The 14,657-nt window shown below is 44.1% G+C and overlaps 1 protein-coding gene across 5 annotated transcripts in view; it reads left to right on the forward strand.

The window, feature by feature from the left end:
- The window catches only part of NCKAP5 (NCK associated protein 5), a 965,452-nt gene that overhangs the window by 760,215 nt on the left and 190,580 nt on the right, over window positions 1-14,657 (forward strand). For 4 of the 5 annotated variants that reach the window (XM_079782414.1, XM_079782418.1, XM_079782416.1 and 1 more), the window contains 2 exons: window positions 3,654-3,692; window positions 11,455-11,574. In XM_079782414.1, coding sequence (XP_079638540.1) covers window positions 3,654-3,692; window positions 11,455-11,574 — 159 coding nt within the window. The remainder of the gene's footprint in view (window positions 1-3,653; window positions 3,693-11,454; window positions 11,575-14,657) is intronic. The other variant, XM_079782415.1, reaches the window with a different exon arrangement.

The following is a 14,657-nucleotide window of genomic DNA, read 5'->3' on the forward strand; positions in this document are numbered from 1 at the left end:
AGCCTTGCTCAGCTCCCAGAGCAAAGCAAGATGCTGTCCACAGAGAGCCCGAGGGAGGTTGTAAAACAAGCCAGGGGCCTGGGAACTGTCAGCTTTGCTCAGGCATCTCAGATCCCCCTGGGCCAGCCCAGCTGCTGTTCTTCCTTTCTTTGCAGAAGAAAGCTGTCAGGTGACACTGAACGTGATTTGTTCTCATTAGCTGAGCCTGCGGGTGTGTGATTATTTGCAGCCCAAGCACTGAAAGTGTAATGCCATGATGAGGATGGGCCATCCCAGGGATCAACTTGTGACCTATTAGAGGGCTCAGGCTCCAGACCAGGCTTCTGTTGATGCGTCAGGGAAGCTATGCAGTTAAGTAGTACCAAAACCCAGGCGCTGTCTTCATAGACAGCACCCAGGAAAGCGCTTGTACCGCCTGCCCACTCTTCCGCAAAGTGCCTGCGAGTCCTTCTGGGTAATAAAACCCTATGTCAGTAGGTAAAAAAAGAATGCACTCGTGTATCTCTGTTCAATTTTCAGGTAGAACAAACAATTGTCCAACGTACAGGCCAGGAGGAACTGTGTCTGAGAGAGTCCGTTGAGCCTGTAGGGCAACACACTTGATTGCAAAGACAATGGGTTTACCCCTGTGGGCTGGTGCAGTTAGGACATTCATTTCTGTCTCCTGGTAAATCGTGTGGAGAGCTGCTTTATGCGGCCACTGTTCCACAGACTGGTTTAAGTGAGGGACCAATTGGTAGAAGTAAAGAAAATATTGGTATCGGGCAGTTTTATGAGAATGTAAATCAAATCCAAAGTTGGAGATCCAGAAGAATTAAATTATTGATGGTATGAATTAACTTTGGTACATTGTTCCCGCTTCAAGCAGCGTGACTAGTTCAATTCTTCAGTGTGTTTTATTTGCCAAGAATAAAGAAGATGATATATAGTTTGACTTTAACTTCTCAGTTACTTACCAATTGGAATGGATGTTTAAAAATTGAAAGATTTTCAAGATTATGCTATTGGTCCATTTGTGTGAGCTAACTAGCATCTATCACCATTCACGTATAAATTAAATGATAAAGGAAAAAGAAAAGGTACCTGTTAAGGAAAATGTGGTTTACTTTGGTCAATTCTAGTTCTTGGGTATGCTTCTTTTACTTGGTCTAAAAGAAATAACCTAAGAATATGTTTTCTTCAAAACTATAGTTTCAATAAAAGGCTTGTCCTTTTTACTTAATGTCAAAAACATAAATTTGGAAAGGATTCTGATGGGGAAAAAATCCCTCTCGTGCACACAATTCAACTAGTCATTTATAGGTAATCTAGTCATGCACTGCTGTGGTGTGAATGCCTCCTAGCCACAAGCTGATGGCAGCCTATATTTCAATATTCTATGAGACTTACTGGTGGCAAGCTGTTGTTAAGAATGTGCTGTTCTATCAATATTGAGTTAAGAAACAATTAAGCTCCCTGAAAACATTCTTCCCACAATCTGTCCCACTATCCTAGACAGGAATACAAGCACACACAGTTCAGCATGGCCGAAAATAAATCTGTTACCAAGAGAAAACGATGAAAGTGTATGCCTCCGCCTTTGGTTGAATGTGAGAAATAACAAATGATTATATGCTTATCACACTGCGACATAATTGTGTTCTTGCCGACTTCCTACCAGCTGTGCACCCTCGGAAACCAAGGCACACACACACACACATCCTAGTCATCCTGCTTTGCAAGTGCTCTACAGATTTATATTGAACAAATGAGGGATGACGAAACGAAGGAAGAGAAGTACCCGATACCTAGGATAGTTAAGTGTTCTGACTTGATCTTTAATGTTGTCAGGTTCAGTTATCACACTAAATGTTCATGTAGTGGCTGAAAAATATCACATAATTTACCTGTCCACCTTCATTTTATCAATAGAAGCCATATTAGGTACAAAGCTTCAAGGTTAAGTGAAGTTTAGTAAGTGATTTTTTTTTTGGTGAAGTGCTTTTGAAATATGCAGGAGAAAAAAGTAATTTCAGTACAAATAGATGTAGAAATTTTGAGTGGTTATCTGGAGAAAATGCCAGATCCTTGAAATACCAGGGATGTTATTGGTTTTACATGTGGCCCTTCGCTAGAATTGTGGCCACTTTTAAGCCAGTTATTATAAAGGAATGGGATTACCAAATTGGCTTACATTAATCGAGACTCACCTCGTTGGGCTGAGAGGGGCCTAGTTTCACTCAATGTCCTAAGCTGCCTGATACCTGAAGAAAATTAGAGTTCTGTTAATATATTATACTAGAGGCCCGGTGCATGAGTTCATGCACCAGTGGGGTCCCTCTGCCTGGCCTGCGAAATCAGGCCGAAACCAGCTCTCCAACATCTCCCGAGGGTTGCCAGATTGCAAGAGGGTGCAGGCCAGTGCATGATCAGGGCCAGGGAGGTTGGCTAGACAGGGAGGGACCACGGGAGGGTTCCAGGGCATGTCCGGCTCGTCTTGCTCAGTCCTGATTGGCCAGACCCCAGCAGCAAGCTAACGAACCAGTCAGAGTATCTGCCCCTGGTGGTCAGTGCATGTCATAGCGAGTGGTTGAGTGGCCTTAGCATATCATTAGCATATTACATTTTGATTGGTTGAATGGCCGACCAGTCGACCAGACACTTAGCATATTAGGCTTTTATTATATAGGAGAATTTGGTTTTACATTGGGAGTAGCTCAAAATAACAGAGGCTTTTATATTTCCCTCTCAAATAGAAGTGCAGAGATAGTGCAGCTCCATGCATCATAAAGACCAGGATTATTTTATTTTCCTGCCCAACTATATTTGATATGTGACTTCCGTTGTCAAGGTGGCTGCTGAAGCTCCAGCCATCACTTTCATATCCCAGACAGAAAAAAGAGGAAGAAGGGTGAGCCTCCTTCTTCTTAGAGACTTTCTACTGGTATAAGCCCAGGAAAACAGTCTTCTTAGAACTCCCTGGCCAGAAGTTTGTCACAGAGTGACAGTTACAAAGGGGGCTGGGAAATGTAGTTTGATATGCCCAGTCAAAAAATTAGGGCTTTTTAGTTAGGAGGAAGGGGAAATGGATATTGGAGTAAACAACTACTGGACTATTACAGGTAGCAATGACAAAAGGGTGGCATAAATGTGACATGGAGGAGGGAAGTAGAGTGTACAGGAAACAATGGGTTGTCCCTCTTCTCAGACATTCAGTCCGTCTCTACTGCAAGTACTTCTATGCAGTGAGATAGCCCCACAGCAAAAGAACAGAAAGGAGAGGCAAAGGACATTGTAAATCAGCAAAGTGTAGAAACTGTGTACAGATAATTAGGATCGTGTTTTGCACTCTATCATTTGTTCAGCCTTCTTGCAGTACTTTACATGTGAAAAGATATTATTTTTCCAAATATGGAAATGTGAAAATCAAGGTATGAACACTCTTTCCAGAATAACTGTCTTAATTAGCAACAAGGTCACCTTTGGAAAAAAAACAAACTATTACCTAGAAGGATAGGCTTATTATGAAAAGAATCAGTCTCCTGGAAGTAGAGGACAGAGGCAAATGAGGAGCTAATTAGCGACAGTAAGCTGTGGGAAACTTACTGCTAAATTAGAGTCCATGAGTGTAGCCTCATGATTATACTGACAACTCTTTTCTTTATTTTTTAAAGGTAGCCAACCAAGTTGTTCAGGCTCTACTCACTCAAAAGGTAGGTCACTTTCTGGTTTTCTTATTTTCAAAGTACCTATATGAATAGGTGGGAACTTGTATTGTCAAACTAGGAAATTGTGATTGATAGATGCAATGCTTTTCTATTTATTCACTTAGGTTAAAATTGTGTGTGTATTAGATGGTGTATGGAGTGACATCAATGAGCAACAGAATCATAACATTCAAGGTCTCGGTAAAGTAATAGGAAGCCTTTTGAAGATGAAAGATTCCCAGGTACCCAGATGAGTAGCAGACCTATCATTTTCACTTAGCAAATGCAAACAGTGAACAGGCCGGTGGATCCCTCCAATTCCTGTAAAACAAACAGCCTCTTACAGACAGCATTAACAGAAGCCAGGCATTTAGCAGGCGATCTTTGAGGTTATGGCATCTATTTGGTTTCTCTGGGCCTCAGTTTCTCTTCTGTAAAATAGGAGTAGCAACACCCACCTCCCAGAACCGCTGTGGTCCCTGTATGAAAGGAAGCATGGAGAGCAGTTCCTGTAGTGGTGGAAATATGAAATAAATGACATATTATTCTATTTGTCAGTGACCCCTTTATCAAGCTAGGGGGAAAACAAATGGTAATGTCTATGCCTGTATCTTTCCTACCCCCCTATTCTGCCCTCAGACAATATGACATAATGTTGGGTCAGAGTCAGTAAAGACAGGTAATTGCCCAAAATTGGCTGGTGAATTTTATTGACCCTTTCCCATCTCTTTCCACAGTGCTTCGCAGAGACTAAGTTGTAGGTCCTTCACATTTTGTTTATTCCATCACATCTCTGTGAGGTGGAGACTTCCTCTAGAAAAGGAAATCTTAGATTAAGTCTTATTCAGGAGGATGTGGCCAGTGAGAGCAAAATATTTTATGACATTTTGTTTTTCAGTCGAAAATAATTGTATTAGGGGTTGACCATTTCTCACGGACATACTTAAATAAATAGTATTTTAAATTTACATTACAGAAGCATGATGATACTATTTTTGTTAGACTTTCTCCCCCAACTACTTCTGTCAAAATATCATGTTTCCTGCTACAAATGATTTTAACTGCTTCAGGTTGTACATTAACATCACATAGTGTAGTGAGATGTCGGTATACTTATGTAAAGTTAGAAATAGGTTTAATTTTGAATTACAGAGATCCCAAATAATAGTGGCTTAAATAAGCGACCATGTTATTTCTTTCTCGCATCCAAATCCACAGGTAGGCAGGACAGGGCTGTATGGTGACACTGCTCCATAAAGTCCACAGAGTCCCTGTTATCTCTGCCTTCTGTCTTCTTATTCAGTGAGATTTGGCCTCCATTCCCAAGGTTACTTCGTGGCCCAAAATAGCTGCTCTGGCTCCAGTCATCACATCCACATTCCAGCCATCAGGAAGGAAGAAAAGCTGGGGGGGGGGGGGGCGGGGGAATGAAAAGGGCAAAGGGCACACACCAACTGTCTTTAAGAAATACTTTCAAAAGCTTTCATATCTCCCTACTTACACCTCCTTGAACAGACCTTTGTCACAGAGCCATATGTAAGGAAGCTGGAGATGCAGTCTTTATTCTGGAAATGTGCCCCCTGAAAATGTTTTGGCATATTATTGTGGAAGAAGGGGAGAAACAGATGTTGAAGAACAGTTTACGCTTTCTGTCACAACCTATGTGAATGCCTTTCTTTTTTCAAAGGCTTTAATTTCTCTGTGGCCACCCTCCTGGTAGAAGCTCTGTGCTCATTTAATTACAATCTTGGGAACAGAGGGACCACTGAAAGACTTCTCACGCCTGGCTGTTTAATGGTGCCCCGGGAAGGAGACAAGGAAACTGTCTGGTACAATATTAAGGGGAGTGGGACTCTTCATGTTAGCCACAAAAAATAGCTGCACAAATCCAATCTACCTGGTGCAGTTAGCAGCCAGACACAGAAGGGCATGTTACCGGGAGAGAGCGTGCCTCAGAGACAGCATCAGCAGGAGAGCCAGGGCCCTGCGATCCCCAAAGAATCATGTTCCGCAGAAGCGTGTGCCTCCTGGTTTTTATAGGGACTGTAAAACCGCCGCAAACATGACAGAGCTGCTTTAAGAGCACAATATAGGAAATAAAATGCCTCCAACATGCAGATGAGAAAACTAATTCTCAACAGGATGTACCTCTTAAAGAGGCCCAGTCAAAACAGAAATCTTGAGAGATTTATCCAAGTCACAAAAATAATCCTGGAGATGAAATTATAGTCATAACTCTTCAGGTTTAGAATATGTCACTTGTCACGGCACAAAGGCAAGTCCGCCCTGGTGTCAGCTCTTCTCTGGGCACCCAAAAGAGCAGTTTTCATGGCATACCCTGCATGGCCTGGGGGAGGATCCCAGAGTGTGCTTCTGGTCACAGTAGTAATAGGAAAAATTATTTCCATGGACTGATCAGTTTCTATTAAATGTAAAATATTGTCTTAGTCAACTAATTGAATTTATCTCAAAACTCTGTGGATTCCCTAAGAGAGCAGATTGTACCTCCGTTAGCTCCATGATGCTCAAGTGACAGTAATAAACTCAGCTCACTTCCATTTGTGACTCCAAAGCATAGGTTCAATTCTACAAGTGCAATGAAATCAATAATCGGGCTAAACCCCTATTTTGTCTGCAATACATTTTATCTTCATTAAGTCAGTTACACTCACTGAAAATGTAACTCTCCAGGTTCTTCAATTTGTGTGTGTGTGTGTGTGTGTGTGTGTTACCACTGACACCAAACTTAAAAGAAAAGCAATTTTCCCTGCAGCTATTTTTCAGCATATCAACACCTCAGACTAATCTGCATGTTTTAGGGCAGCCAGATAGTTCTGGGGCATTTTTTTCTTCACCATCCTAGAATAACGCTCCCTTATCCTCACTCTAGCAATTCAGCCATCCAGGGAGAAGCAGAACACAACTTGGTAGCTTGAAACTGAGAGAACTTCAAACCCTTACGTGTTTCCGATCCGCTGGTCTAGCAATGGTGTGTGTGGCCTCTGGTTCCTCGAAGAGGGTCTTTATATAGGGTTTGGCAAAAGTAGGTTTATAGTTGTGAGTACATGAAACACTGAGTTTGTTCTTGCATTATGATGTGTTAATTATGGTATTATTTTCCATCTGAACAACTGTGTTTACTGTGCACTGAAAAGGGGTCACACCCCATGTCCCGCACTTTAAACGCACTGAACCAGTCTGTTCTCCCTGCAGCCCTGTGAGATGGAACTGAGAGAGCAGTTTGCCCACAGTTCTAATGGTATAAGTGGCATAGCCCGTGCTTTAACCCACAGTTGATTGTGCTGACCCCATGCGCTCGCCCTCTGCACCATTCAGCCTCCATGATCCCAGTCAGTCACTTGTTTCCCACTGCAGCTCAGCAGGCAGAGGACATGCTATGAAAACCCACAGATGTGTCGAAACCCAACCATTCGTGATGATCGCAGGGAATAAAACAAAAGAGCAAGGTAGCCAACAGATTTCTTAAAACTCCTGGAAGCAGGGCCAGGCCTCACCAGCAAGAACATCCAGGATCGGCCACGTGGGGAGTCAGGGCTGCTGTGCATTGGGAGTCACGCTTTCTCAGCATCAATCTTAATTTGGACTGAAGAATTTCACAATCACCAGGGACCTTAGAGAGCATTCAGCCCCAAGATCGCCAACTAGCTTTGGTAATGGGCTCGGTTCACTCTAATGACATGAACTGGTTCGCCGTCACCCAGACTTCAAATGTGTCATCCAAGTGTCTGCAGGAGGAAGGCTCACACTCTGCAGGCTGCCCGGAAGCTCCCCTCTTCCTCCTGATTAGAGCTGGCCTGACCAGCGCACACACTTACTGGCCTGCCTTGCCTTTTCATGGCAGTTGTTCATGCGGAGGTCCTTGATCCTTGGTTAGGCTGAAATTGGCCAGCCCTTTTTTGAAATGGCTTTTCTTTTTCCAGAAGTCTCAGAATCCTCGAAAGGGAAAGGGAAGTGTCCATGACAGCCACTCCCCAGAGGATTCGGTGGCACTTCACAAGCCCTCCCAGGAAGCAGCGGGACTTTCCTTCTCTCCAAAGCCTGGTTTTGTGCAGTAGCTCGGGTTACAGGGGAGAAGCCGGGCCCCACCAACAAAAGCTATTTCCTCCAGGTCACATGGGCCCAGAGCCCAGGCCCCTTACCTCCCAACCAGAGGGATTCGTCCGGGATAGCTTACCGGTGTAATTTCATTTTTACGTGAAAAATAAGATTTACATAGTTTTCATCAATCGTCTAGTGATAATGTCGGTGAATACCCTGCTCCGAAGCAGTCAGCATGTTCTTAAATTTACCTCAGCGGGGAGCCAGGTAATGGTTTTGCTCTAAATGCTGGAGCAACTGTTCTGCGCAGGTATGTACAGCAGTGAATCCGCACCTCAGTCCCAGGGCAGGCGGAGCAGTCGATGCGCTCATGGTCCAGGGAAGTCATGACTTGGGATTATTAAGGTGCACAAAGGCCTTTGGGATCAGCGTGTCCCACTGCTCAGTCTATTTTGCCCTCACCCTCAGCTGTAATTCCTCACTCTCGGTTTCCAGTGGCTGGTGACATACAGGTTGCAAGGAAAACAGGCGTGGCTGTTCTCTTGAACCCAAGACCATTATACTTTCTTACATGAGATTAAATCAAGCCAAATCTTTGGCATTATTTCCCGCTGGTATATTGTGTCTCCTTTTTTATTTCAGAAGACACAACCCTATAGCTTCAATAGGTTCCTCCTGAGGCCTGAGACGCATGTGGGAGTCATGGGAAAAGCAGGCTGCGGGAGAGGACGGGTGGTCCCGTGCTGCTGTGAGCCAGGGCCCCAGACAACAGTGTCTAACAGAGGAGTCACTTAATTATAATGTTTCCTTAGAAGGGTAGTCTCGTTCCGGCCTCTGTGAGTGACAGGGTCCGAACAGCAGCTGGTGTACCCCCCCTAAACGGGCCACGGGCTCCTTTACGGCGGTTCCCATTGTGGGCACAGGGGAAGCAGCCAGCCAGCTGCCGCCCCGCCCGGCTTGCACTGCCGAGGTCAGAGAGATTGTTTTTCTTTCTCTCTTTCCATCGCTCGGTCTGGCTCTGTCTGTAAATGTGCACGTGGACACACGTGCATGGTTTGGATTAGTTTCCTGTGATGACAGCTGTCTGGCCTAAGTTACTGTCTGTGGCTTGACTGAAGAGAACAAAAATATTTAAAAGAATGACACAGGCGATTCTTTTACGTCTGGGAGTTTTCAGTGCAGCTCACTGGTGTGTGAGCTGAAAGACCAGGTCCACATCCCAGAAGCCCCCACGTCCCCTCTGCCCTGTGCTGGTCTGGATGAGCCCAGGGACGAACAGTTCTCCAGGTCGATAAATTGTGTTCCTGCTAATGGACTCCTACCACCTTCACCGTAGTGATGGGCACTTGTACAAAACCTCTCTATAGAGTATATTGATTTCTTTATTTCCTTCTTCTTACTTTTATTTTATTTTTTTACCCATCTGAAGGCTCTTCCAAGTTATTCTCAGCTTTGCTGCTAGAAATTGCTGATAGTATTCCTTGCAGGTCTGCTTTCTTCTTGCAAATGCACATTTTGTAAGCTCCTGTCCCCACAGCTTCTCCTGCGAATGAGAACGAGTGTGTTTCCCACCTAACTGGTGCTATAAATATTTATTTACCTCCCAGTCAAGTTTTATTAATTACTTAATTAGCAGTAGTAACAACAATTAGTGTTTGGGAGCAGGATGTGTTCTATACATGCTAAGAACAAGCATTAGCACTAATGAGACAAAGAGGCTGAATTCTAAACAAAGAAAATAAATTTAGCCTTTTAATTCGAACCGTGCCTAGGCCCCCAAAACGGCCTCTGCCAAGTGGCAAGTGTGTTCACGCGCATGTGCACACACACACATAGCCCTGCCCCTGCCTTGGATGGCTACCTTCCTAGACCTGGCACCCAGGTGCCTCATCTGAACATGACCTTCCTTTGCTCTGCTCTGCATCTGTAGGCAGCCATCAGTTGCTAGCATCCTGTGCATAAGCTCCACCCATTGACCTGAAAAGGTGAGGAGAGTGGAAGCTGCGCAGTGAGCCACACCTGCGCCTGCTCCTTTGCCCCCTGTAACGATGAACAGCATGGAGATGGTGATGGCTCCTCAGGCAAAGTCCCGAAGGTGGATCTCTCTACCTTCACACTTAGGTGGGCCCAAGGTTGTGGAACAGGCCCACTCACGCCTGTGACTCCTGCTTAGACCCTGGGAGTCAGAGCCATAGGCCAGAGCTCTCTGTTGCTTACGGAGCCTTAGGTGAAGCCTGCAGCTGCCCCGCATCTTAATACGGAGATGGACGAACTAAAAGAGTTGAGAAACTTTAACTCTCTTGACCTAGAGAATAGGATTTGTCATCATCATCCCCTTTAATCAAACAATCACAGAAGTTCATTAAGCTCCGGCTACACGTGATGCTGTGCTAGGGGAGAGATTAAGAGTGTAAGAACAATATGCTTGCGCTGTTGTTTATTTGACTCTCTCTGACACTTGCCTTTTGAGGAATGTGCCATCTAATTGACAAGACAAGTCTAGAGCATGAAAGATAAAACCAGTTCAAAGTAGCATACGCTCAATCTCATGTAAGAGGCAGTGCGGGCTCACTGGTGCTCCAAAGGAAGCTGTCTTTGAGGGCCCTGGGTAAGAGTGTCAGAGGGGAGCCAGCTAGAATTGAATTGGCTGTCACTCAGAGCCAGACTTGGCCCGAGAAAGAGGCGGGTGAGAGGGGAACGTGGTTGTGGCAGAGGGAAGGCTTTGGAGAACAACAGACAGACCCATATTCTGTGCATGGTAAGAACAGAAACCTTTTTAAAAAAATCATGAAATAGTGAAAGTTAAAGGTCAAAAATGTAGAAAGGAGCCAGCGTTTGAAGAACCTTGAATTGGGTGGTTATTCTGGTCTCTCTTGAGCCCCATCAAAGAGAGTGCAGACACTTGAGTACCGTTAGTGTTTGTATGGCACGTCCTTCCCTTCGGGAGGGAAGGCAGAGCCCTGGTGGGCCCCGGAGAATCCCGAGGTTCCTGTGTCGCTCCCCTCCTGACAGCGGGAAAGGCTGCGGTGGTGTCTGCGCCGTTCGGGGGCTGCTCCCCAGGATGACAACGTGCAGTTACTCTGCTTTCCCAGCCCCAGCACCGAAAGGCCCAGATTTAGAAATCCTCTAGTTCGGAGACTGGGCAAGTTTCCTGTGGCCTTTTTAAGCCCGGGCTTCATTCTGGCTTCACCCACACACTAAATGCATCACCGACTCTATTAGCCGCAGCGCTGAGCATTTCAGCTCTTCCACAAACGGCGGGGAAAGGCTCCATCAAAACTGATAGTTTCTTTAGTTCATCAAATCTCTATTCACTGCAAAAACATTATTGTCCTTGTGGTTGGTGCTTTATGATTGCTTTTATGGAGACAATGAAAAGGCAAACTATACAGGTGGAAACTTAAATTGACTTTATATCGCTGAGGTTTACCATCTTCAAAAATAGCATGCTAGATTAATGCATTTCTGATTTCAAGGTGCTTTTATAAAAAAAACAAACAAAAAAACAATGGTCTTCCCTGCACACAATAATTCTATTAGACAATGGGCTGTGGAAGAAAACACTGTGTGATTTATTTCTGGGGGCTTTGAAGAACAAAAAGATTATTTTTTTACTAATGTGTCTGAAATATCAGATAAAATATGGTTCCAATATGCTAAGGTATGTTTCAGTTATAGACTTTTCTCCCTTTCAATGTGTTTGTTGTAGGATCTAAGGGAGGAATGTGTAAAGTTGAAAACAAGAGTGTTCGATTTGGAACAACAGAACCGAACGTTGAGTATACTGTTCCAGCAGCGACTCAGGCCAGCCTCCGACCTGCTCCTCCAGGTATGTGTTTTTGTGGAAAACAATCTTTGCTACTGAAATGCTATTGACAAGAGGTTACTTATGTTCAAAAGAGTTAATGCTATCTCCATGGGAAAACCATAGTATGTCATTAAAATTAAATGTCTTTCAAATTTCTGACTTTTTAAAGCTACATTTAAAGAAATGCATCAACAAATAATAAATGGTGAAAGGAACAATCAGAAGGAGTTCTCTAGTAAATTAAACAAAATCATGGAATAGAGTCAGGAAATAATTGACTACTTGGGGGACTGGTATTAGTATTCTTATATTTCATAATAAGCAAGGAACAGTTTTAAGTAATGCCTGGGGTTTATTTTTCTCCTCTCTCTCTCATTCCTCCTCATAATACAAGACTTCCACTTCAGCATTTTACAGGTTCTGTTTGTCTATATGCTCCCACCAAACTCTTCCGTTGCTTACTTTTATAGCATGTAAAGTCATACAAAGTCAAACTGTTACTATTACCCAAGGAGAGCTCTCCCTATTCCCACCTATGGCTGGTGGGAGTGGGCTTCTTGCATTGTCACAGGAAAAAGAATTTTATGAGACTCATGGGCAAGGGTGAGATATTGTAGAAAGCTTCATTTCTGTGGAATTAAACCCCTGAGTTTCCTAGGTTCCATTTCCCTTCACCTGCCAAAGAGAAAGTCCAGCTGTGCCTTTAGCAGAGGTAGGATTAAAGCTGTTGCCCAGAGTTCCCATTCCATATTGGGGAACAATCCAGGCCAGCATCAGGCTAGCTTAGATTGTGTTTCCAGCTGCAGCCCATCAGTCCATTGCATGCAGGGTCTGTGGCCATGGGCCGTGTGACTCCCAGGAACACAGGCAAATACAAGAGAGCAACAAGAGCCAAGAGCCAAAAGCCAAGAGAGTGAGCTCCTTTGTCTGGTGGATTATGTAATCCCAAATTTCCACAGGCTTACACTGGCCCCACCCCTTCATCACTGTGGATGCATCCATCTTCCCTTTGTTGGACCCTTTCCCCCAGTGATTTGCAGGAAATGGACCTGTGATGCCCTGGGGAGTGTGAAATTGCAGCTTCCTGGTGAAGCTGCCCACATGGCCATGCTTATAATGTCAGGCCTTTCCCAGTGCCAGCACCAAAATGCCCCAAGGGATTTAGAAATCCTCCAGTTCAGAGGCTGGGCAAGTTTCCAGTGGCCTTTCCAAGCCCTCACTTCATTCTGTTTCACCCACACTAAATGTATCACTGACCTTTTGTCCTTTCCTATGCTATATAATAAAACCCTAATATGCAAATCGACCGAACGGTGGAATGACTGGTCGGCTGAGGGCAGGGCCAGCAAGTGGGCGGCACCAGGCCAGCCAAGGTGGGTGCCAGCGGACAGAGGGAGGGGAATGCAATCAGGGACCAGTGGTGACCGGCAGTGGTGTAGGGGCGATTGGGGGGTGGGGCCAGCTGCTCACCGGCCTGCGCATCCCCCAATTGGCCTGCAGAGGGAGGCCAGACTGTGGCTTAGATCCGCTCCCCAGACATCCCCTGAGGGCTCCTGGTCTACAAGAGGGCACAGGCTGGGCTGAGGGACCCCCTTCCCCACCAGTGCATGAACATTCATGCACCAGCCCTCTAGTTATTAATAACTAGCTAATTACAAAGGTATCAAAACTATCAGCTGATTTTGACAAACTTCTCAAGAATATATTTGACTGCAGGAAGACACACGAATTAGCAAAGGGGCCTGGAGGGCTGATCTTTGCTGTTTGCTATTTTTTAAACCCTATTAATAGGCATATTTGCTCAAACAAGTTCCATAAGCCTTGTTCAGAGCATTCTGAGTCTTGGCTAGCAAAGAGTATGGGGCAATGTACATTAATTTACAAAGAATAACCCCCAGCTGCCTGGTCTAATTGGCTGAGAGAATAAAGACAGGGGTATCCTCTAAACGACCCTGTCCAGCACTGTAGACACTATTGAAATTGAAATTAAACTAAAATGAAATTCCTATGTCAAACTAGCCATATTTCAAGTGTTGAAAAGCCACATTTGATCAGTGGCTACCATATTTGGCAGTGTACTTATAGGACATTTCTATCATCTTAGAAAATTCTACAGGACAGCACTTTTTCAGATGATTGAGCCAGTGTTGCTAATTTACCCTCTGAACTTTGGCATAAACATCTTTCCTGGATTCCTCAGGGAAATGATAAAAAAAAAATTACAGTTCATTTCAGAGAAAGAAAGATGTTCAGTAAAGCTGAGCATCAAATGTAATTCCCATCCCCCACCCCCCAAATTAAAATAAAACACTCTCCGAATTGTAAAATAGATCTCATCTCTTAAATCAATTTCCTCTCTTCTTTATCTGTTAGAGCCTAATTCATAATTTATGGCTCAAAATTGTGTGGAAAAAATCGTTATCTCTTTGGTTTCCTAGTCGGACTACAATAAATGTTGGTCAGAGAATCTTGCATCTGAAAAAACTTGTATTTATTTCTTTTTCTCTCTCATAATCAAGATCCTATATTATAATTATTTTTAACAGCTGTTGCATGTTCATGAATTTTTCTGCTTTTCCTGCTTTAACTTGAAGCTTTTCTGGAACAATGTTTTTTGTATTCCCTGTTTCTAAGTCATGATGGTTTGTTTTGACAGTCAAGACAAGTGCCATAGATATTTAAGCTTTTTCATTGGCCAGCACAACTTTCTTACATTCATATCCAAATGGCAGGGAAAGGTGTGCATGCTCACAGTAGAACTCAGTGTTTATTCATTGGGTGTTCTCAGCCCACACACTCCGTATTCCTCCCCAAGAAATCCTCACTTCCAGGAGTCATTCTCTCGTATAGGATGGACATTAATAGTTCTGTGAGGAAGAATGATAGAGAGTGTGGTGCCTGACCTCTCATACCATACAGCTCACAGTCATAGACAACGTTGCTGGCTTTTCGGGTGGTCTGTTCAGTATTTGACTCATGACTCTTTATTTTCTGGTGGCACAAATACATATGGAGCACTGGCTAAGGGAAAAGCAGCCAGAGCTTGCTTTGTGCCTATGAAAGCTCTGTCATTACCTGTTGAATGGAATTATGTATAAATGACA

Source organism: Cnephaeus nilssonii, assembly GCF_951640355.1.
Source record: "Cnephaeus nilssonii genome assembly, chromosome: 10".
Taxonomy (NCBI): Eukaryota; Metazoa; Chordata; class Mammalia; order Chiroptera; family Vespertilionidae; genus Cnephaeus; species Cnephaeus nilssonii.